We start from the raw sequence: 24,396 nt of genomic DNA, 5'->3' as shown, positions 1-24,396 counted from the left end.
CTTCCTCTGAACCTCATTAAGCCCGGGGATAGTTTTACCTCGCGGCTGCAGCTCTGAATGCCTTCACATCGTCACCCTGCTGGCGAGCCTAATTCCCACATATTTTCAATTCGACCCTCTCTTTTCCATAAGAGCAGTCATCGATCTTCATTTGTCACTTAACCTCCACGAAGATGAGGACGGGGAGCGCGGTGCGTGCAGAGCGCGGGTGTGTGTATTAGCGTGTGTCTTTGATTTCCTGCAGGCCCACCGGCTTCTGACAACACATGCAAATGAAAGCGCGGGTGTAGTGGAGTGTGGGATAGCAAATGTATCCACTGACTCCTTCAGTCAATGTCACCTGTTAATGACACTTTACATACACTTCCTTATCACCCCGATCAGAATATTTCACTTGCACATTCACACCCACACACCCACACACCGTTCTCCTGAAAAAATGTCATTAAATACTTTATCAGCGTCCCGATAAAACCATCACGAGGTTCTAATAGTCGTCTCTCGCTGCCGACTTCTTAGTCGACAGGTGCCGTGAGCTAAATTTCTGCCGAGGAAAAACACAATGCAAAGTAGCAACAAGGAAATGTGTTAATGCTGCTCGTCTTTGAACTTGTTCTGTCAGACAAACCAAAAAGATGGAACCGGAGAGATCAGAGGGGGAAAAGGAAAGTTTGAAGAAAATCTCTCAAATTCACATGAAGCTACAAGCACATTCTTTATCTATTAGAACTCATTTCCATCGAATATGGTGCATTTATAAGCTATTTCACGAGCTAATCATACAACCTTGAAACTACAACCAATCATGACCTTATTACAGGACCTGTCAGTGTCCAGCCGCATGTGGGGGTTTTGCAAGTCCCACAATTCGTTGTTGCCACGTCTCGCTGCGAGCAACCTCTGCTGTTGAGTTTACACCGCAACAACCGGGGGTGGGCGCCCGAGAAGTGGCTAACACCGAGTTGATTACATCAAGGCGGCTCGCAGACCTGACACCTTGCTGAATTTGTCAGCATTAATCGGTGGGGCCCTGTCACTGAACCGTCAGCTACCTGGATAATTAGGGGCCGTGGCTAACGATGCCGTCGCAGGGAAGAAAAAGCTCAACTCCCCTCCCCTCCCCCTCTCCCCGCCACCCCAACAACCAACCCTTGAGTCATAATTAAGAGACTGGCTTTGCATGGAGGTAGTGATAGTGGCAGTAGAGCAGAATTTGTTTAGGGGAAGAAAAAAAAAGAAAGAAGAGAACGCAGCCAGTGATGTCAAGAAGTGGAGACGCTCACGAGGCACCGCTGTCTGTGTGTTGAATCTGTGTGCGGCTCGTTGCGACTGCAGTGTGGACAAACGGTGACGAGGGCTCTAATTAAACACGCGGCGTGCTAAGCTATAGACGGATCATTAAAAACGCAGCGTTTGTTTAAAGGAGACACAACGTAACGTATATCAAAGAAATGAGCAGCACCCAGTCTCTTGATTAGTGGCTCCACTGCAGCTAAGATTTCCATCAAGAGAGCAGACAAAGGAAAAACTTATTATTGAGTTTAGGTTTGAAGGGAACACATTTCCATATGGTCAGTATCACGGCATGTCATTGTACCAGCGTTCAGTATAGAAACTGCTCCTGGATCTGCGTCCTGCTCCGTCCCACTTGTGAATTCGTCTCCCACAGTTTGCTCCAGCTCTTCCTCCTGGGCCGTCTCACTCAGTAAAACTGGACGTTGTGCAGGATAGGTAGTAAAAATATTTTTTTTTGTGTGCGGCTAGAACTTTTTAATTCGCGTGGAACACATTCAACACGGCGTCCCACTGCAATCACGCCGACATGTTGAATGATTAGTTGACAGATTCATTACTTAGAGTGACAGTGTTTGATTTAAGATAGGTCGTCTGGCGAGGTAAAAGCGCGAGTAGACGTGCTGCAACGCCATTAATTTTCCTGCTGCAATCAAAACCCTGACCTCAGTATCAAGGCAAATGTAAGAATTATGGCTTCTTTGTGTATTTCACATGCAGTATTTCACGTCCACTTATTAAACTAATTAGCTGTAATGTGTACAACAAGCTGCCAAATTTAAACAGGATAACGCTGCTGATGCAAACAGTCATGAACAGTTTCCTTTCAACAGGGATAAAAATAGGTGCTTGAGGGTCAAAGTTCGCTTTTGTAACAACTTGATTAGAGCACATACTATCAAACTTTCCTCTGGAGATAAAGTTGATGTTGTGCTGGAACCACAGCACTTCAATGAGGGTTGCAACAAATGATTATTACTGATAAATGTGGCAAAAAATTTTTTTATTCGATTATGTCGATAATACATCTGAAAATAGTCCAAAACAAATGCCCAAAAGTTTTCAGGACGAAAGTTGAGGTCTTCAAACTGCTCATTTTTGTACGAACAGTAATTTAAAACCCCAAATATAACAAATTTACAGTAATAAACAGAGAAACGTCCTCATGTGTCGGCACCTAAAAACAGACAATCTTTGTTTTGCGAACAAGGCTCATTAATTTCCTTTAGCACGAATTATAAAATAGCTAATGCCAAATAGTTTCAGTGAAAGATAATCAGAACCGTGGCCCACGACTAAATGTAAAATGTGAAAACAAACTGGGTAAAAGAAAAGCAAAACTCAAGTCTCTGTGCCTGCACTGCTTTATATTTAAGCCCTGTTATTTATTCTTGTCCTGATTATTCTCACTAGCCATCACTGCGTTGTGTTCAGCCTCCATTAATTACCTGGGCTGCTGCGAGGAACACCTCAGAAACAACTGCACTTCAGCGAGAAGAGACAGCAAGAAAAAATGACGACAAATGACTGCAGCAAAAGTCTCCGCTGCTCAAATGGCACCGCGCTGAACTCAACTGCCAAAACTAACAGATGCAGTAATGTGGTTCCAAATGAAAGAACACTGATGTATTGTCACTGGTCATAATCTAGATAGGGTACACCGCCATTACAGGGTCTAGAATCATCACTGTGACTGATGAAACTGAGCCCATTTGAAATGGCATACAAAGAGCCATTGAATCCTCCCTCTCTCTCTTTCTTTCTCTCTTTCTCTCTCTCTGAGGAGCGTATGCAACGTTTCGTTTTAGTGCAACTCCAAAGTGACAAATCTAGGTTGTGGAAATATCTGGTAATGCATTGTAAAAATAGCCTGCGTTCCTAGGTGCGTACACAGAGGAAGCAGTCACACACACACGTTGACATCAGTGGAGGTGTTGACGTTTTTTTTGATTGACCATACGTCAAGCACTGGAAATAATGCACAGACAATGGCTTCCAAGTTGGGGAACGACAGTCACTGCGTGTGATGTATGTGTCCGTCACAAAAGCAGACAATTAAATCAATATTCAAAAGCGGAGCCGGAATGGGGCCACGCCAGAGCTTGGCTTGGATGACCAGTATGGAGGCTGGATAACAGAGGAAACAACACTTTTTCTTCCTCCCTCTCTCGCTCTCTCTCTCTCTCTCACCAGCGTTTGTGGCAGAGGTGGAAACAGACACTGTTCACTTCCAGCGTGCAGACTCGCTCTTCAAACACATTTCTCTCTATCCATCACTAAAGCCTCGCGTCAATTAGAAATTACAGCCCCACAGAGTTCAAAGTCTTTCTGTCACAACCTTGATTAAGTCTGCTTAACCTCACATTTCCACCGCCTGCTTAACATTCTACAGCTGTTTTATTCGGCTTTGGTCATTACTGCATGAACTTCAAAGGTTCCTCTCCACCCCCCCGCTCGTCATTTGGAAATGCATGTCAATCACACACATCTCGCAGGGACATCAAATGGATTCAGACAAACATGCGATTCTCTCACGCAGCAGTTCACGTCTGGTCAGGTTAACGACAACGACTGGGCCCCGACTGTCGACGAGCAAAATGTTGTGATGCAGAAATTCTCTCAGAATATGATATCACATGTTATTTTCTTTTCTCTGAAGAAAAAGAGGTTTGTTAAATGTGATTCCTGATGTGAGACACCTAAATATTTTCATACTAAAAAGGTCCTAAAAATTCCATTACATATTTGAAAACATGATTAATAGGTTTCTCATACCAGGAAGTTATATTATTAGCAAGATTGTTGTAGTAAACTTGACTTTACATAACCTGGCTCAAATAACATACCTGTACAGTTTGACATTTGTTGCTAAATGCTTTCAAATGACGGTATTACATATTCCAATACATATTTAGAATCATCATTAATATGTGTTTGATACCAGAAAGTTTAATTGTTAATTAAGTCAATTATACTTAACTTGACTTTGACACAACCTGATGTCAATACTATACCTGTTTAGTGACCCTTGTGGTACCCAACAGGGATTTTACATATGGTGCTAAATATTCTTAAATATATGGAAACATAATTAATAGGTTTTTAATACCAGGAAGTAATATTATAGCAATATTGTTGTACTAGACTTCACTTTTACATCACCTGGTAACAATAATGCACCTGTATAGTGTATAGTTGTATCAAATAGTACATCTGGTTCTATATGTTGCTAAATAGTTTAATATTATGGTATTACATGTTACAATACATATTTGGAAACGTAATCAATAGGTTTATGATACCAGAAAGTTCTATTGTTAAGAAATCATTACTAAACTTGACTTTTACATCACCTGGTCACAACAACATACCTGTATAATGACTTTTGGGTTACGTCATATAGTGATTTACATACGCTGCTAAATTGTTGCAACATTTTTAATATTTGCAAACATAATTAATAGGTTTTTAAAACCAGGAAGTTATATTATCAGCAAGATTATATACTTAACTTGTCTTTTACTAAACTTGTGTCAATAATTTACCTATAGGGAGTTATTTATGGGGCCCAACAGGGATTTTACATTCGTTGTCTCCTTGTTTATCACTGCAGTTAACTTTTCTGTGTCTTTAACATGTATGACAGCTTTGCACAGCTTGGTGCTTCTCAGACCTGAACACAAAGGTCAGGTCAGGAGTTTTTTGAAGTGACCATTAAGAGGCAGCCCTCCTCGCTTCACCCTGCAGTGTTTTAGGGCCATTCCTGTGTGGGACGCTTCCCCTGTGATCTCGCTACGCCCCAGCACCCCCCCTCTCCTCCCCTCCCTCCCGTGTTCCCTCCCCTCTCGGGTATTAATCGCTAAGTATTTATCCCGCTTGAGAACTTTTCTTTCAATTTGTCTTTTCTCTGCTCCTCGGCGGGGGCAAGAAGTTACCCTTTGAGGGAGTCCGGCTGCCGGGGCGCATGCGTGTCTCTGTGGCGAATGATTTACTGATGTTTATCAGGAATGAATAGATCAAAAGAAGTCGCATGACAGGCGATCAATCAAGCATCAAATCAAGGGTGGCAATCCCGGAGCGGAACACGAGCTGAGAATGTGCCTCTTCTCTTGTGTTCTCTCTTTTTTCACTGGCACCAAACACATCAGACACATCGCCTGTAAAAGCGAGATAAGATGAGCTTTGTTGGGGAGAACTTGGATGCTGGCAACCTATAAGTGGAGGATCGGCTTAAAAGCGTTGAAACTCAAGAGTGCAGCTGAGCGCTTTCATTTCACACCATGGCACATTTGGCACCGAGGCGCATGCCTGCGTAAATGAAACAATACTGTTGCCAATCAAACATGCCTCACTTGATTAGTGGGAATAAACTCGCCCTATTATGACCCACGGTGAAATGGAGCAGAAGTCAGTGAACTCAACTCAACACACACACTCAGACTACAGGGATGTGTTGCCCTGTTGTATTGTGTCCTGCATCTGGCCTCTCTATGTGCACCGCTGCGTTAACTTGTGTGCACATTCCTGGTTGTTTATTCTACGCGTGTGTGTGTGTTAGTGTGGGGGAGATAAATAAAGTGCGTGTGTTTCCAAAGCAGGGGTGTGTTTGTTTGCAGAGCCGGGGCTTACCTACTGACCGCCGCGGCGCTTGCTGCTTTCTCCTCGGCATGCTGCTGCAAGACTTTCCGCTTGACTTTTCATGCAGATATCAGAATAGCGGGACGAGACGGGAGGAAATCAAAGCCAGAAACGTTTTCTCGTCGCTCCTCCGGTTCTTGGGCTGGACGGGAGGAGGATATCTGGGCTGACGACGGAGTAGATCCCTCGCAGGGTGAAGAAGTCTCTGCTCGGCTCTTTTAGGGCGAGGGGGTTTTAAATCTCTATGCGTCTCTGGTCATTTGGGGAATCGGTGCGTCCCGGTGAGAAAAAAAATAACAAAATGAAGATTGCAGTGGATTCAGCTGTAAACGGGCTCGTCCTTTAACTTCTGCCGATCACACAAACTCATCGCAGGCTGCAAAAAAAATAAATAAGAAAAAGCTCCGTGCGGATCTCAGTCTACCGAGGAGGGATATGGACAGCTGCCGGGGCTCCCTTCACCGCGATCCCATCAAAAAACGCGTGTGCCAGCCCCTCACCGGACTATTTCTCATACCTCTATTCGCAGCGAACGTGGAGGCACACGGAGCTTCCTGTCTTGCCTTTAACTCGCCCGGTGGCGGAGTCCAAACTGCGCCGCGGTGCGTTTTCTCTCCGGCTGCGCGTCCGACACGGTGCCCGCTCCGGGTATCCGACCGCTTCGGGGAGGAAAGAGAGGAAAGAGTGACACGTTAGTGGAGCTGGGTGTGTGTCAATCAGTCAAGTGTGTGTCTCTGTGTGTGTGTGGGTGGGTGTCTCTGTGTGTGTGCGCGGAGAATCCCCCCCCCCTTCATCCTCCGCGTCTCCGTGAAAACACCCCTGGATAATGAAATACTCACATTTTCGCTGTCCGCCCGATTTGTCAACACGGACACTTGACGAATTTCTCAGAAACTCATGAGGAGACACGGGGAGCAGACGCGCCCTCCGACCACCACACTCTTCTTCTTCTTCTTCTTCTTCTTCCTCCTTCTTCTTCTTCTTCCTCTTCTGTTGTTCTTATTATTTCCTCTTTTTTTGTCTTAAACGTGTAACTGTTTATTCTCTTCTTTGCCCCCCCAAAAAAGCGTGCCCCGGATATTCTCCGCAGTGGAAAACGTGCGCACGTTCGGTGATGCGCGGCGCATCCAGACAGCTCCCACTGATAGACAGACACATCCAGCTGCCTTTCCGGCCTCTCCTTTACTCCACCCCTCCACGAGCGTCACCCTGACAGTCAGAGCCCACCTGTCAATCCGCTGCTCTAATTGTTCACTGGGATGGCTTTCATTTCAACGCCTTCCTGCCCCCCCCCACCCCCAACCCTACCCCACCCTACCCACCCCTCCTTTGCGCACGGAGCCAACAGTGTGGGGGCTACAGACGCGCGTCCTGATCGTGGACACAGGAGTGGACGATTGGTAAAGAAGAAAAAATAATAACATGGAATGAGAGGTGACTCTTAAAAGTTGATGTGTGTGTGTGTGTGTGTGTGTGTGTGTGTGTGTGTGTGTGTGTGTGTGTGTGTGAGATTTGATATAATAGTCACTGCTGCTGCTGGAATTCTTGCGGACAATAAGATAAACGGTGTATTCTTTCAGGCAGGATTTGGCACCGTCCTCATCTAATTCCCCAAAACACACACACGTAAACAAAAACAAAGAAGATAGATCCACCATATAAAAATCACCTATAAACCTATTAGACTTTGTTGATCCCACACAAGCAGGATAATCTTTGCTCCACGCACAGACAGATCAGGCCTGGCTGATTATTTGGATTAGACCCCCGAAACATCAATCACCAGTAATTCGAGCGCAGAGAGAGACTCTGGGGGACGTGTATTTAAAAAATAAAAAATAAAAAAGCTGCAGCCAAGAAGTCTAAACAACTTCTCTCTTTGCTCCCCCCCCAAGGTAAATAATGTTTAAGAATAAAACAGAGACTACATGGAGTTGAGTTTGCAGCTCCTTCTTAAAGTTTGTGGATATTTCCAGTGGCCTCTTTCAGTGGGACAATGGAGGCTGCGGATCGATTTGCTACACCTTTTTACTGAGGCTTGTGGTGAAGGGGAGGGGCTCTGAATCTACAAGAGGCTCCATTAATAGCCTACACTGCGTCCTACAACTATTATCCTCCATAAAGTGTTTATAAAGGGCACACAACTGGGCCAATGTTATCTTAAATGAGGTGCAGGGGCTGCTCTGGAGGACAGAGGAGAGGAGAGAAGGAGAAACTCCCAGGCTTGTTTTTAATACCGGGTAACCGAGGGTGTGGTGATAATCACAACACAGAACTTGGATGGCACGAGAAGTGGCTCAGTTCAGACTGGATGCGCCCTCCCCCCGCGCCTGCAGCCGGACACGGGACTCATCCAGCCCCATGGAGGCTCCAGTCCGGGCTGGAGCTTTGGAGCGGATCATTTACAAGGAACTGGATTACTATACACAACTTGGGTGCAAACCGCCACACGGGCCCACTTCAACCAAAACTGGTGAGTTTCTAAACCTTTCCTTTCTTCACGTTTTCGGTCACAAAACAAAAGCAGCAGCCGTGTTGTCCCCGTGTCTTTACGCACACAAATAAGCCTCTCAAGAGGAAGCCTGCGTCTTTACGCGCGGTGCCAAAGTGTTGATCTACGAACGCAGCATGTCTGAGGACGCTTATTATGTGGTAAAAGAAAAACAAGGTACCGCCCCAACATCTGTCTGTCCCTGTCTGTCAAAAGCGACCTGGCCGCTGATTGATGGAGCAGACCTACGTCACTACAATTTCCAGACAGACACACAAACAGGAGGGCTGCGCCTTTCTACAAGCTCTATCCAGATTTACAAAACATCTTCATATATATATATAATCTGAGTTAGTTCTTGAAAATAGTTCCTATAATTACAATGCATTTATTATAATGTACACTATATGTTTTAATGTATTACAGAATCATTTTACCAGTCTAAAGTACATGAGAAAAATATGAATCTGACTTTATTTAAATAAATTATCACCCTGTGGTTTGAAACTATTTTCAACCTTCAGCCCTCATGAAAATATGATCTTTATTCGGTAAAATGTCAAAGTCAGTGGCAAAATATGAAGAATAAAATAAAACCACACAAACTTGACTATAGGCGATGTAGGATTTGTTATTTTGTGGTGTTAAGTGACACAGACTGTTGTTGTAAAGGGTTTTAAGCAGCAGAGAGAATGCAGTGGAATCACAGCAGCTTGTGCAAGGTCTGATCCCAGGCCAGCAGGGGGGGACATGTGGTTCAAGAGGCAGGGGTAATAACCACCTCTGCACCAACATGTCTGTGTATGAGCAGGACGCACGCTCCAGTTTCTGTTATTACAATGAAGTTTCTTTTATATTTAATCTTTTTGTTTATTTCTTCTTCATCTCACTGACATTTATACAAGAAAAACCCAAACCATTGTCGTTTAAGTTCTTGTCGTTGAGGTGTATTTGTAACTTTACAGCTGAATTATTATAAAGACATATTATAAAATGTTGGGATTTTGTGACAGAAACATTTTAGTCACATTACATATCAACTGAGGACTGAAAATACAATTCTTGCTGGTGAGACGAACAATAAACTGTTTGTGAATTTACTCCTTAATGTACCCACTGTATGTACAATGGATTCATACATGATTATATTTACACACACACACACACACACACACACACACACACACACACACACAGTCAGGCGTTTATGATCAGAACGTCATGATCTAAATTGCTTTCTACAGTTGTTACACTTCCTGTGATGCGACCGCCCGTGTCCATGTGCACGTATGACAAAAGCCGAACACACAAACAGTTGTTTCCCACCACCACCACCACCACCCGCCCCCAGAAACTTGTACACATGAAGCCCCTCTTCCACGTTAACTGTGGCGCGGTGACAGCATCACGACATGTCAGCGTGTTTCCTCCTCTTCTCCCTCAGAGCCTGTGAGAACGTGCATGTATATTTACATACATTATTCTCTACTTTCTGCTGTCTCTCTCTCTCTCTTTTTTCTAGGTCTGACGTGAGAGCAGCCATCTGAAGAGCAGCCGCGGGATCATGAGGCGAAGGAGTCCTGCAGGTTGTCAGATCAGGTGAGGGACCCAAACTCACGTGAGCTAATAATGACATGTAAATACTGTACATATTCAATAAAATTGTATGTTTCCCATAAGAATAAATATATTAGGATTAATATGCCAGACTAACACTAACTTAACTCTTTTAGGTTTTGTCCTTAATAATATGAACATGAAAAATGCCACATGATTTATAAACCAATTTTCTTTGTCAACTGTTTTGTACGTTTTACGTGAAGATTGCAATTCCTACCGAGCTGTATTTATTTGATTATTTTTATTATTTAACCTCATTTACTATATTTACTTTTGGAACTTTTACTGTAAGTCACCAAACAATTCTGGAAATTATTTGCCACAACTAAAAAGAAGTTTGTAGATAAAAGAAAATATATAAGAATAAAAAAAAAAACTGAAACAACTACCAGCGTAATTGTTTCTTTTTCATTTTCATTTTTGTCTTTTCAATCCTTCTGCACCTTCATGACTTTCCTTCTCCTCCTCACTAACACAGAGAGAATCACATGATCCACCAACATGAGCATTTCTTCATTTACGTCGTTTGAGTGTATTTGAAAACAACGCATAAAGATCAATATATAAATATATTGCTTTGGTCAGATTTACAGAATTAATACTTAGCCCTCAGGAGTAAATTATTTTTAACACGTCTTCTTTTCATTTCAGTCCAGTTAAGGGATTTATTTTGGGATATATATATATTATATTGACAAAGATCATACTGACCCAAGCCAAGAATTTAATGCCTACCTCTTCACATTCATAAATAATTAATGCTGTGTTGCATATGTTTTGGCCTGTGGCGAAGCAGCCGAGCCATTTTGCAGCCATAAACCTCTGATGTCAAAACATTTAGGGCTCTTCTGGCGTGAAAGTGCACGAGCAGGGCACCGCACAAATCCAGCTTCAGGAGTTTGTGGTGTTTAGCACGTGTTTAAGCAGGTTTCTGAAATATAACTTTTCTTTTTCTTTTACATATTTCATGTTATTTGTATAAAGATCTGCCACAGTAGCACCGGACGCCTTTACTTATCCTCGGCAGACTGAAATAAAGAGGAATACTCTCCCCACAGTGTCATTCAAATAAGTGAACATTTGGAATGACGAAGGCTCACAGCTTATGATAATTCCTCTGCTCACAATCTTGACTAATCTTCAATCAATGATGGGTCCTATCAGATTCCACACACACTCATTGACAGGCTGAATATAAGAATATATAATAAAAAATTAATAAAGAGGAGGCTCTAACTTTGACATGAGCTATATCTCCACATCTATCAGATAAGACTGCATAATTAAAATGCCAAAGTGTGAGTATGGAGGAAGAGAGAGGGAGAGGGAGACGGCGAGGTTTTGATATTTTATAGAGATTTACTTTTCCATGACTTGTTTAATGTGTAGACTTAAAAAAAACGATGTGTTGCTGTACTTTTGACAATGCAATTAAAGGTTTGTAATCCCCACCACGCATGAGCCTTTTTTCTTTGTGTGTGATTTTGTCAGTTTTGGACGAAGGATGTGGTGAAAAGCTGCGCAGCGGTGACAGATGCAAGTTTATGAAAGGACCGGAGTCTCTGCGGGATTGGAGGTGTTGTTTTATAGCGACGAGGAGGCTCAGAGCTGAAGGGAAGAGGAGGCCACTTCAGCTTGTTTACACGAACTATGAAACCGCTGTTCAGCAGGATATATTTACTGTGTGTCTTTTAAACATGAGCTCCGTTACGCACCAGAACGGGAGGGAAACTTTATCTTCACAAACCGTGTGACACAGAGGTTTCCCTGCCTCCTGGAGCAACCTTGAGAAAAAGACAAAAAAAAAATCCTTGCCAAAATCTGCAGAATAAAGTGACATATTTCACGTTTCAAAAAATACCTGCCTCCCTGACACGCACGCTCGTTCCCTCTCCTCCTCCCAGGCCTTTTGTTTTCTTTGACACGTGCACTCCAATTAGCATTTTTCAGCCATTAAGGAGGAACGAGAAACAGCCAAATGTTTGTCTCAGCCGGCACTTTTCTCACCGACAAGACTTTTCTTTCCGAGGCCTGGTGGAGAAAAAAAAAGAAAGAGAAAGAATGAACATTTTTTTTTTTACATTCAGACAGACTCAATATTATCCTCGATGTTAACATTATCTTCTTCACACAACAATTACCAATAGCTTTGTGCGAGAAAGTGATGTGACAATGCAGCCACTAGGGTTTGTGAGAGCTGTTGTCAGTCTGCATTTTGGAGCAATTAAAACGATTAAAATGAGTTTTTATGAGAGAACACAGGCGAGGAGGATTATTTTCTTCCTGGGTGAAGTCCTGTGATCTGTTAACTAAATATTTCACTGTCTCAGACGGAGGAACACCAGGCACAATACAACTAACCTTTTCTACAATAAAACACAACAGTCTCTGGAGGATAACACGCAGAAAACGTTCAGTTCGACAGTGGGAGCACACTGAGAAGTCGACTTTTCTTCTTCTTTTTTTTTGTCATCTGTCCTCTTGTGTGTCAAATTAGAGCGTCCTAATCTTCAGCTTTACTCCTAAATTTAAATCAGCGAATTTCAAATTGCTCAGATCCCTCGCTGCGGGCTTTGGCTGCGAAAATCTGTCACCGCCGCTGGTGCGCTGTACATTAAGGGAGGAAAATGCTCTTAAAAAGGTGCTTTTCTGACATTAAAATGACTTGTGTGCACAGCGCCGCTCGATCCGTGTAGTTTGAGGCATATATTTATGAATAGGAACCTTTAATTAGGGCTTGTGTTTCCTCCCTAGTCACATTGAGGGATGGTCCTCGCCGACATTCATTAATGATAATCACCAAGAGCGATGGCATAGCTACAGGCCAAGTCTCCGGGGACCCGACACTTGAAAAGAAGCATTAAATTACACAGAGGGACTCTTTAATTGCAAAAAGGAAAATATATAGCCATCATTGTTAAATATGATCTTTTGTAAGCCTTTACTGGTTCAAGGATTTGTCTAAGGGTTTCTTATCCTCAGTCTTTCAAATGGATCTAGAGCTATTTCTGCGATAATGCACAGAGCCCCCTTAGATTTATTTATCAAGCAAAAACTGAGAATGTAGGATCATTCTACACGTTAGCATTTTGTTGTATAATCACATTCCATATGAAAATATAAAGCAAGACATAGAGTGACTGCGCATTCACAGAAAAGTTGTGTTTGACCTAAAAACACAACTTTATCAACCTCAATCTGTAGGAGACATGTAGCTGTGTAGTTGAAAATTGCACATCAGCTTCGTCGGGGGAAAAGCAAGATTGTGCACATGCGACTGGCGTGATTCCACTTATCTTAAGTCCATCTTTAAGATTAGAACGATTACCATTTATGTGCGTGTGCGTCTCAGGACAATAAGATATGTTCAAAACGATGTTCAAAAATGTGTTTATAGTGGAAGGAGCCTCAGCCACAGACACTAATATCAAGATGTGATATTCCCTGAACAGATAGATTTTGAAAGTATTGATGATTTTTTAAAAGCATCTTTACTTGTATCTCTATTTATTTCTGTTTTGTTATTACCCGTGTTTTACCAACTACTCAACTTGTAAATTTAGCGATAATTATCGATATAATTATTTACTGCCTCTTATCTTTTTGTCCTCTGGTCTGGACGAGTTGTTCTTGATCTGTGTCCTTGTGGTGAAGACAGGGGATGCAGATGATAAAAACAAAATCTTCTTTGTTAATGAAAAGATCTCGATCGGGGGAAAAAAGAGAGGTTGTGCATGAAGACACACAGACATGACGCACACGTTCGTACTCACACACACCAACTCGTGACCTAATTGCTCAGTCTCACTCAACTAATTAATCACAGCTGACTTAACATGGTGACAAGGTTAGGTAGGTGACATTCTCCAAAAAATCTGCCTCCTCTTTTTCTCCTTCCTGCTCCCGTCTAACCCTCCTCGTGTTTCTCCACTTGGCTTCTTCTTCCTTTATCCCTTTATTTTGCCATCTTTAGTTTTCCCCTGCACTACATTTCTCTTTTTATTTCTCATTTCTTTCATTATTTTGTGGAATCCTTTCTTCCATGTCGTCTGACTTTCAACCTTACTTTCTAGTTCCAATTTTTTATATCTTTCTATTTTTCCTTCCTTTCTTTCCTTCCTTTCTCAACATATATCTTTCTTTCCCCTACCATTCTTCCTGTTTTTCCTTCCTTCCTTTCTTTCCAGCAATCTTACTTTTCCCCATCTTCCTTTCTTCCATAACTTCCTGTTTTCCCTTCCTTACCTTCACTTTCGTTATTCGCTTCTTTCTGTCCAGCTATCTTCCTTTTCCATATCTTTCTTCCTTCCTGTTTTTCCTTCCTTCCTTTCTTCCTTCCACTATTCCTTCCTTTCCCATCTCTTCCTCCAATCAGATCTTGCCTAGCTTGAATTGTAGAGCATAACTTGGCCCACATCTATTTTTACCTGTTATTTGGGTGGGGTGGTGGTGGTGGGGGTTGCTTCGCAGAGGTGAGAGTGGGCATGCTGGGAAAGAAGGAGGGTTAGGGGCGGGGTCACCATGCTCCATTAATCAAAAAGAATGACACTCATGTCGTCCCTGACAACCATCCTGCCACCCGTACGTCTGTCCCCCCTCCCCATCCCACTCAAACGGGACAACTTTAGTGATGGGGAGGGTGAAGGGAGAGGAAGAGAGGGGGCGGGGGAGGGGGAGGGTTGGGGAGGTGAGCGAACTTTATTAATCAAGCATCTCAGATTAATTGTTATGAAGTGTCACCCATAAATTCTCCATTTGGATTTAATAATCTTGGGGGTAGACTTAACAATCTCTGTCGTGATTTGAGTTTTATTGAAGAGGCTGAGGAGACGGAGAGAGTGAGGGGGAGAGAGAGAGAAAGAGAGAGAGAGAGAGAGAGAGAGATGCAGTGACACAAATAGCTTCTCGGCGGACAGTCCCTCTCCACATGACAGTTATGAAATACAATTATCAGCGAGATCTGCTTAAGAATTCATCAACTGCACCCCTGCTTTCCAAGGAGAGGAGGAGGAGAAAGAAAAAAAACCCTACATACAAAGCAAGTCTTAACTGATAAGACTTCTCTTTTTCCCCGCAGCCCTTAAACTATCATCTCAAATTCTTCCCCGTCTCAGACATGTTAAGTCACTGTAAAGGTGCGGCGTTGCTTTGAAAGCGCTCCGCGTGTTATAGTAAAGCGTATATCATTAGGTAATCAGGGAATATGGTAAATGACACACCACATGCAAATCACCGACGCAGTGAGTAGTTTGTTTGAAATGTATTACCCGTTGGTTTGCGTCGGGGTCAATAATAGCAGTTAATCTCCCCATGCTGTGGAAATATACTGTCACCGAATTGCTCGACGCCCTGTCAGCTCCGGAAAGTAACGGAATCATAAAACGCAAATGATTTCAATCAACTGTCGTCTAATTGCAGTCGTATCTTTTGAAACGAACGAGAAGAATGGCCAATGCGCAGGTTGACAGTGTGCATAAAATTAGCATAGCTTTGCATATTGCACTGCCATTAATGTTAGTTTTATTGGAGACTCGGGTGATCCTGTTTTGTTTTTTTCTGTGTTTCTCTGGCATTGTCTTACAGGAGCAAGGACAAAAAACCTCCAGCAGATAGTAGTGATAGAAAATGGTTCAACCCAACTATCGTTTAGACGTTTTAGCAAAGTGGAGCTAATTTCTGCATCAGAGAGCGGAATGTGGCCTTGTCTCTGTCTCGGAGCGTCTGATCCAGGAGGCTGTTTCCTAATCTGCCCAGTGAGGCTGCGTTGACAAAAGAGATCTGAGGGATAGAAAATGGCTCTGTCTTTGTTCAGAGTAATAATGGAAAGTCTTTATGTGACTTTTTTTGGGGGGGAAATGCCGGAGAAGCTTGTTAAACATGTGCCTTTAACTACACGTTCCCCCTGCGCCAGATATCATCCTGATCAATGACGCCTGCGCTCTGTGAAAAATTACGACGGTCGGATCCGCGGTAAATGTTTTAGCTATCAACACTGCTTCATCCGCTGTCGCCCAATCCCTCAATGACACCCACATCGCGGCCTCAGCCTGGTTAAATCCGAGCCCTCCTCCTCCCATCGGTAAACCGCCGTTGTCTGCCTGTGATGTGTGACTCCTGAATGATTCCTCGACTTCAGGCTCATCTGTTTCGGCGGGGCCGGGACTGGAGCACCGGGTTGAAATGAGATGGTGGAGAAATGTTTAAATAATGTTGTGACAGTCGAGCACGGCAGGAGGCCGGACGACGGAGAAAACCCTCAGTGCCGCTTGAGTTGAACTGTAGAGTGACAAAGTGATTAAGACCAGACGAAAGCCATTGTGTTTACACTTCAACCAAGTTATTTCAGAGGATTTAAAACCTGATCAACAGAGCTTTAGTGCTCATCAGCCTCTCTTGGCATTCTCTGTGTCTATAGAGTCTCTTCAAAGAGGTTTGTCTGACTTGATGTGTTCAAGCACAAGCTTCAAGTATAAAACATAACAGCTTTTGTGTTTCAATTAACTCTGCAATGAAAACAGTTTGCATTAATGTGCTGGATTAATTCAACAACAAAGTTCCTGCAGTTTTCTGTATGTTATTTTAACTAATAGCCTGCAGGGCACAGCACAACCTTCTGAATTCATACTTAGTTATGAGAGAAGAGAAATGGACATGTACCAAGCCTCAGTCTGGTTATCTGTGGTAATTGTTGTATAAAGTTACATGTGCAAACAGATTAAAAGCAATAGATCAGACTTCATTTTCTTTACAACTAAACTGTAGGAAGTGTTACTACGGCCACGTTATACTTTTTTATAGAGTAACGATATGTGATTATAATTTAATGTTTTTAGCAAATGTCAAATAAGTTTGAACGTATCATTAAAATGTTTGAATCCATGTAAGTATGTACAAGTACAATATCCACTTGTAGTCATGACAGGGTTGTGAGACTCATGGTCTGGTTCAATACAGAAAAAGTCCCGATGCAATGTGACCAAGCCACAAGTTCTTTCGTTGCCTGAATCTAACACAGACTGGACACTGGATGCATCTCTGGTGTGTCAAAGTTGTACGACCGCCCCCCCCATCCACCTCCAGGATGTGCCGCTGCCAGGAATGAATCTAGTTCTTCTTTTGAAAAAGTTGTTCTTTTTCACTTATACTGAAATAAACATCTTATATCACATTCTTGTACTTGTGTTCTTGCTGTATTGTTTTTCTCTGCTTGTCGAGCTGCTTTCAGACCTGCACTGAAGTCTGGACACACAAGATTCACAGCAAGCGAGTGGGCGGGTCGATTACACTTCTAATGACATCCCCTCACTGGTGTTGGGTGTTGGCTAACTGGAGAATCTCCTCCCAAGAAAAACCACCAAATCAATCGTCCAGACACAACGACATATGATCCCGTTTATGACACAGCCCTCTAGTGGTCACAGTAATTACGACTATTGTCTATCAGGAGCCAGGTAGGAATTAAGGTGTTATGTTCCTAAGCAACAAACTCAAAAGACCAAACTGTCACACGTAGGGGGCAGCTGTTGGTTTCCTATTTCCCGCTGCCTGTCAACACGGGTGTCTTTTAAGCACGGCCGTGATTGTTACCTGACATAATTAGTTTGGTTACCATGACAACAGAGATCTCCTGAACCCAAACAATGATCAAAGTTATTTTTGTCCCTAAACCTCCCCAACGTTTACCATAGCACTGACACATCGTGAAACATGGATTTTTAACATCTGAGATATATAACGTGTCGTTCTATGTTGCTCACATTTCAGAAATTTACGTAAAACCCGCTTGTGCATTTTAGAAATAATTCTCTGCCACAATCGACAGAGACACATCTTCTCTGTGGCTTTAAAGAAATAAATAAAAGATACAGCTCTCCGCCCAACTGCCCCCTCCGCTCCCTGCGTCTGCCCCAGTGGTCAAGGACACCCGTATCAGTGGACGTCAGGGTAGGCCCCATCCATCAGACGGCTATGGGTAATGGAATCAACCGGTGACAATGATCATCAGCACTGCAAACAATGGCCCATAAACATCCCCTGACAAGTGGTCAAATGCGGGAGAGGACGAGGTGGGGGCTGGGTGAGGGTTTGAGGGATTGTGTGTGTGTGTGTGTGTGTGTGTGTGTGTCCAGATGTGTGAGTCAGTCAGACAGGGGCTGTAACACGAGGTGAAGCGGTGCTGCGGAGTAGCAGAGAAATGGTGAGGAAGATATCTCCCTGGGGACGATGCGGTGGACCAACACGCTACCATCCGCAAACAAATGTCCCCCGTGGGTCGGAGTTCAAACATGCCTCAGCTTATTTCAAGAGTTTGCATCTCGCACTATATCTTCCCTTTTCGTTAAGATCAGTTTTTTATCTGAGTTGTGTTTTATTGAATCACCTGCAGCAGCGAGGGCCAAAAAAATAGGAGATAAGATTTATATGTACACACGCACACGCACACACACACAGCCTTTTTAATGAAAACTCTCATTGAAAATAGGAAATTGAAAAATATTAAAAACTTCTAACCTGTATTAAAACAAAAGGCCCTAAAATTGCTGCTGCTGCCAAAATGGTTCAAACAAACTGTGGGCAATCATTGTTTCCCTTTCTCTCTCTCAGTCAGCAATTAGGGAGGTAGAAGAATTCAAAGAAAGTCCTTTTTCCTTTCTCTTTACGTTGAGTTTCCATCGCGATGAGAAGTTGTTGCTTTTGTCAAGCGGGGTGTTTCGTCACTCACAATTAAGAGCGCCCACACACGCACACCAGCGGTTTAATTAGCCGCCATTTGTCTCGGCTTTCCCTCTTTTCCTCTGTTTATCCAAACGTCAGGAATGACACTGGCCAATTAGTGCAATGAAATAGTTTAGCCACTTGGAACAGTACAAACCTAGTGGGATGTTTGCTCGGAGCTCGAGGACTGGTGTGCGGCATTGTGTGTGTGTGTGTGTGTGTGTGTGTGTGGGGGGGTTGTACAGGGGGCGTGGATGAGAAAAGCACAGCAGGTGTTATTCAAGTAAAGATATTTTTGTCGTTTGGGTTTTCCATCACTAGGTCAATGCTATTTGTATAGTTTTATTTCCCCATCACAACAAAGATGGCTTTCTCATCGGGAGGAAACACGTGTAAAGCGCTCTGAGTGGTCATCAAGACTAAAGCGCTATATAAACACAGGCCATTTGTTTATGTGTGATGCTGCTTCTCATTATTTGGTGTTTTGTCATCAGTGGCAGGATAAATTGACCCGGGGATTGGCTCGCTCTTCACAAATCCCGAAACCAGGGACAACAGCTGGATAATGGGCGCTGCAGTGATTTACTAATTGTCTTCAAATTAATAATTGGCAAAGCTGAAGTGCAGATCTAAGTACTTGCTTGTATCTTTATCGAAGAAAAAAAAAAAAAACGAAAAGGCAGCTGAGACGATATCATTAACAGTCTCTCCAAATTGAAACAGTCATCAAGAGTGTCTTTAAACGTCTCCGGCAGCTTTTTGTCGAGTGCAAATGAAATCTCGCTCATTTTGCTGGTGGCTACATGACTGATGTGTTGAATGAGACAGTCCGTTTTGACGCTTTTGAAGGCTGCGGGTTTGAAGTTTATGATTCTGAAGTGCCGGCATATGCTTAGCGAGATAAGCAATTTGACACACAGACATCACAGCCGGCAAATCTTTCGTCTGGCTGCCTTGAGTGTCCAACGTCACGCGCTTTTTCAAGAACACTTTACAACTGTCACAACTGACTGTCAGCGCCCAAATGACGCACGCAAACGAGCTCATTTTGAACACACATTAAGACAGCTGTCATATCAAAAAAATATATAAATTCACTCAGACTAAAAATACCATTAATTTGATCTCGGCCGCTTTAAAAATTAATTTGCTATTTGAGAACCAAAGAATCCTGCGTTTTAGCGTCAGTTTGTTCATTAGAGTAATTAAATCAATGGTAGTGAAGCTTGATTTGAAGCGGGAGTCATTGAACGCAGCAACAGCAGCAAAGTCAAAGAAAAGAAAAGCTTCCCCTGCTGTTGTTTCTCTCTCTGAATATTTGACTGAGGATCATAATACCAAACACACACGGCATTTATTTATGTGTATACATGCAGTATATGCGTACATTCAAGCACATGCACACTCTTTCTACACACACACACACACACACACACACACACACACACACACACACACAAAGAGCCAGCCGGGGGTCAGACGTGCAAACAAAGTCGCTGACATCGTGACACTTCCTTGGCAGCGTTGCGCAAGTGGCGTCTGCGAACAGGCCTCGGAATAAATGGATCTGAAATGATTTACCTAGGGTATCTACCACCTGAGCACAAACACATGCATACACCCCCCATTGCGCGCACACACACACAACAAAGTTTCTCCCCTCCCTCCCGGTTGTTTATACAGAGACGCTGACGCAGACACACACCAACACCAAGAGGGATAAAATAAAAAAAAAAATAGAGAAATCTGGCAGAACAGCCTCCTATGGTGTCGTCCTGAGTCACATCACTTGACAAATAAGAACGTGAGTCTCATCAAACAGTTCCGATTCTCTCGACTCTCTTTCTCTGCGATCGGAGTCGATTCACGCCCATTTGTTTCCGGACAAAATGGAGACCATAAGTGGGGTCACGCTAAGAATAGCCACTTCCCTGACCTTGGCTTCTCCAGCAATGTCTGCAACATTATCAGCCGAAACATCCGCTATTAGGAGCTAACAGCAAGAGACGTGTGTGCAGGAGCAGCAGCAGCAGACCGGTCCAGTGGCTCAGGGCAACACATCCACATCACAGCGGCTGTTGTCACCTACAAGCCACTTGTAATCATCCCTGAGAAGAGAGCGTCTCTTTGCCTTTTGTGATTTGAATTCAGAGTATGCGAGTAAATAAAGACACTGTGTGAGCAAACTGTGTGAATTATTAAGATTATAGACATATCACACATATACATACAATTATATCTCAAGCATTGTCCGTGGGATCTTAGTTTGATTCTATAATGATATGATATGCATGAAGCAACATATAAAAAAGTATTTGTATATTGTGGAATTTGTTCAAGGTTTTATTTGCATGTGATAAACTCAATCTCTTGTAAAACAAAATTAATATAACCTCATAAATGAGATGATTCTTATTCATCATATATTGATGAATGCAGTCGGGCTGTAACTTTTTTATTTGAAATAAGTTGAACAAAGTTGAATATTTGATCAGCAGTGGTGACACCAAATTAAAAAGTCAGTGTCACTCTGATCTAGTGCATGACCTGTTGCACTGTGAGTGAATTAGAAAACTTTGATTTGCTTCTTTAATGTAAAACATACATTAAGAATCTACTAAGAAAATCACAATCTGAGAAGTAGGTCTCAAATAACACTACTTTACAAAGGTATTTGTTTTAACTACCTGGGTTGGATGTAAATACAAATAGAGAGTAACTATCATTTCTTTGAACTAGATCTTTGCAAAAAGCCTCAGTACTGCAGTCCAGCGTGTAAAGTTTTCCGTCAGTCAGTTTAAAAATGTTTAATATTTGATTTCTGGCAAAACATGAATAATTTTTGTTGCCTGACAAATGTCTGTCAAGGAAATCCATGACAACACTTAAGGTGATTGATTCTATTATAAACTTCTTCATGAATAACAAAGCGCTATCTTCTGTCAACTACTGAAACAAAAAAATGACAAACACTTAGTCTTTCATTATAAAAGGCTTTTAAATATCTACACAAATCATCACCAAGGATGCACAACCTCACCACTGTCAGATAAAATGATGAAATGTAGTCGATGACACTGCAAATCAAATTAGAAGCGAAAAAGTCGAAAATCCACCACATACTGTTTTATTTCTGTATTTTTTGCTGAATGGATGAACAGCAGCAAAGATCAAATCCCAAAATGGTTAAGTGCTCCTGCCTCACACAGAGGGTTAACACTCTGACTGTGCGGCTCTGATGGGAGACACGTCGTCGGCAGATGGGCAAGAAAGTTGACACTGATGCAAAGGAGAAAAACAACAAAGTCAAGAGGTGAAAAACGGAGGCATCAGAGAGATGCATCATCATCCCACCTCCCTGACACTCTGTAGGGCTTGACCTTACCAGGCTGCTGGGTTGTCAGAGTGGCCTAATCAAGTAGTAGGCAGAGCTGCCAGAGCTGCCGCGCTCCCGGAACATGCACGGCTCGGAATTCATCAGTTCAGCTGATGCATGTGCATAAAGAGAGCGTCGGGTTGTAAGAGGGTTGTTGCATATTCACTGGAGGTTGTTTTTCCACACAGAGAGCACAGTGGAGATGTAGGTCAAAGAGGATATTCAGTGAGGAGGTCATGTTTCCAAACACTAACTAAAAATATAAAGCAAATAATGGTGTAAAATATTAATATGCTTAGTTTTTTGTGAAATGTTACTTTCTTCTTGGTCACATTTTTGTAGAAGATATGTTTACTGAAGGCGTGACCACTGCAGGAGGACTCAACCCCCCCCTGTACACTAAACACCTGCGAGCTACCAGGTGAGCTAGCGGGCGCAACTCGATCCATTTTTCACAAAAACAAAGAATTCTACTGTGACAGGTTGAATTAGAATGTCTTTGTGGTTCATTTTTGTTGACGTATTTAAAATATAAAGTATATTGTGTCACAAACTGTATCACAACATTGGAAATACTTCGTCTTACACATCAGAGGCTTTCCTGAAAAAAAAGGAGAGAAATAAGTTAAGCGTTTATTATAAAAGTTTGAAAACATATAATTTAGTTGCCCTTTATATATGATATATATATATACGCATTATGCTGCGGTCTCAAAAATATGTGCACGACGCTCTATGTGTATTCACACAGATTCCCCCACTAAATCATGCACTTTAATTACACATATTTTACAAATTCAAGTCTTTTTTTTAAATACAGTGGTATTAGTACCACTGCTGCCTGAGTCCAATTTAAGAGCATGAATATCATTAGAGCTGTATTAAAAAATATTATTGACCTTTCCCGGGTTGTGAGTGGACATCAAACCCAACTGTTTTAAAGTCTCTCCCATGTAGAGTGTTATTAACATATGCTGGTCTTAATAAATTATCTGTCACATTATAAAAAAAAATTAAGCTCAACTCTACAATTTTATGAGCCTGTAAAGGTGAAGGCCATGCATATAAAGTTTTTCATGCACCGTGAACTTTTGAGGGATGCTACAATAGGTTACGTAATTAATTTCTGCAGGGAACCCTGAGCCGTATATTTTAAACATTTCCCTCATTCTTAAAAGGTGCCTCGGTGTAAAGATGTGGGAATGTCCATTATCGTCTTGAAACCGGGTCCAAAGTTCAAATCTATTGTCTCCGAATGCTCAGAGTTACTTTTGGAACATTTAAAATCAAATGTTTAGGAAGATAATCCATGTTTTAATGAAATTAGAAGAAATAAATGATGCTTCCATCTCTTCCCATCAACCATTCACGTGTTATGAATGACCTTTGAAAGATGATGGACGTAGGTCAACATAATATGAACCATTACAAGGTCACACAAGTATTAACAGCTGACATTTTTCTTTTTGTCTTGATCAACAATCAAGGTTGCAGGTGTAGTTTTCAGATCAATGGTTTATTGGAACCAACATGAGAATATAATAATTCAATTATTAATGTATTAAAATAGAAAATACAAAAACAAAGAAACTACAACATTGTACAACAAATGTCAACATTTTGAACATGTGCAGAGTAAAGTCAGTGTTCATCACGATATCTACATCGGGAACTTTTCCATCTATAAAACTATCGATTTGATTTTAGTTCAAAGTGAACATGCAGCAACAGACCAAAGGGTTTTGTTCCCGAGCAGTGACGTCCTGTTGTGATTTTCATCTGAGTCACAGTGTGGGACACTTGTTAATTTGATCAGCTCAGTCTCTCTCTCCCTCTCCCTCACTAACTTCTCACAGGTTTTCTATATTAAACTGCAGAGAGCAGAGTGAATCTGAGTCCTGCCATAACCAATCCATTCTACACCATTACAAAAACTATTGTGTCAGTTTGACTAAATGAATTATAATAATCTTAAAAAGTAATGGTCTTTTTTTGGGTGGACTCACAATATGTAGCTATGTTTAGTAAAGTGTGTTCCCCAAAGGGACACAAGTGGTCATGTCACATCATGGAAGTGGCCCGAACCATCTCAGGGCTTTCACACTGATCAGCTGATTTGATTGTAATCATAGACACAATGTTTTCAATCAGACACAAAGGAGACTCCGGGATGATGTAACAATATTATTCTACAAGTTTATATAATGGCCACTAGTTTATAATTATTTCATCTTAATTTCTGAGACTTTCTTTAATGGACAGT

At 42.2% G+C, this 24,396-nt stretch overlaps 1 protein-coding gene and 1 long non-coding RNA gene across 2 annotated transcripts in view; one reads left to right on the top strand and one right to left on the bottom strand.

Moving 5' to 3' along the window:
• Nucleotides 1-7,168, bottom strand: part of tshz1 (teashirt zinc finger homeobox 1) — a 29,869-nt gene extending 22,701 nt beyond the window's left edge. Inside the window, exons 1-2 of the mRNA XM_035183062.2 lie at nucleotides 6,771-7,168; nucleotides 5,923-6,590 (exon numbers count right to left, since the gene is read on the bottom strand). Of these exons, the coding sequence (XP_035038953.2) occupies nucleotides 5,923-5,962 (40 nt within the window). The 5' untranslated portion in view covers nucleotides 5,963-6,590; nucleotides 6,771-7,168. The remainder of the gene's footprint in view (nucleotides 1-5,922; nucleotides 6,591-6,770) is intronic.
• Nucleotides 7,169-8,266: 1,098 nt separating this feature from the next.
• Nucleotides 8,267-14,107, top strand: LOC118124309. Its single transcript, XR_004698712.2, has 3 exons — nucleotides 8,267-8,404; nucleotides 9,945-10,021; nucleotides 11,534-14,107. It is a non-coding gene; the product is annotated as an uncharacterized LOC118124309 (long non-coding RNA).
• Nucleotides 14,108-24,396: the final 10,289 nt, after the last annotated feature.

This window comes from Hippoglossus stenolepis, chromosome 17 (assembly GCF_022539355.2).
Source record: "Hippoglossus stenolepis isolate QCI-W04-F060 chromosome 17, HSTE1.2, whole genome shotgun sequence".
NCBI classification, from domain to species: Eukaryota; Metazoa; Chordata; class Actinopteri; order Pleuronectiformes; family Pleuronectidae; genus Hippoglossus; species Hippoglossus stenolepis.
Note: the sequence above shows the minus strand (reverse complement) of the source record. Positions and strands in the feature narration are given on the sequence as shown.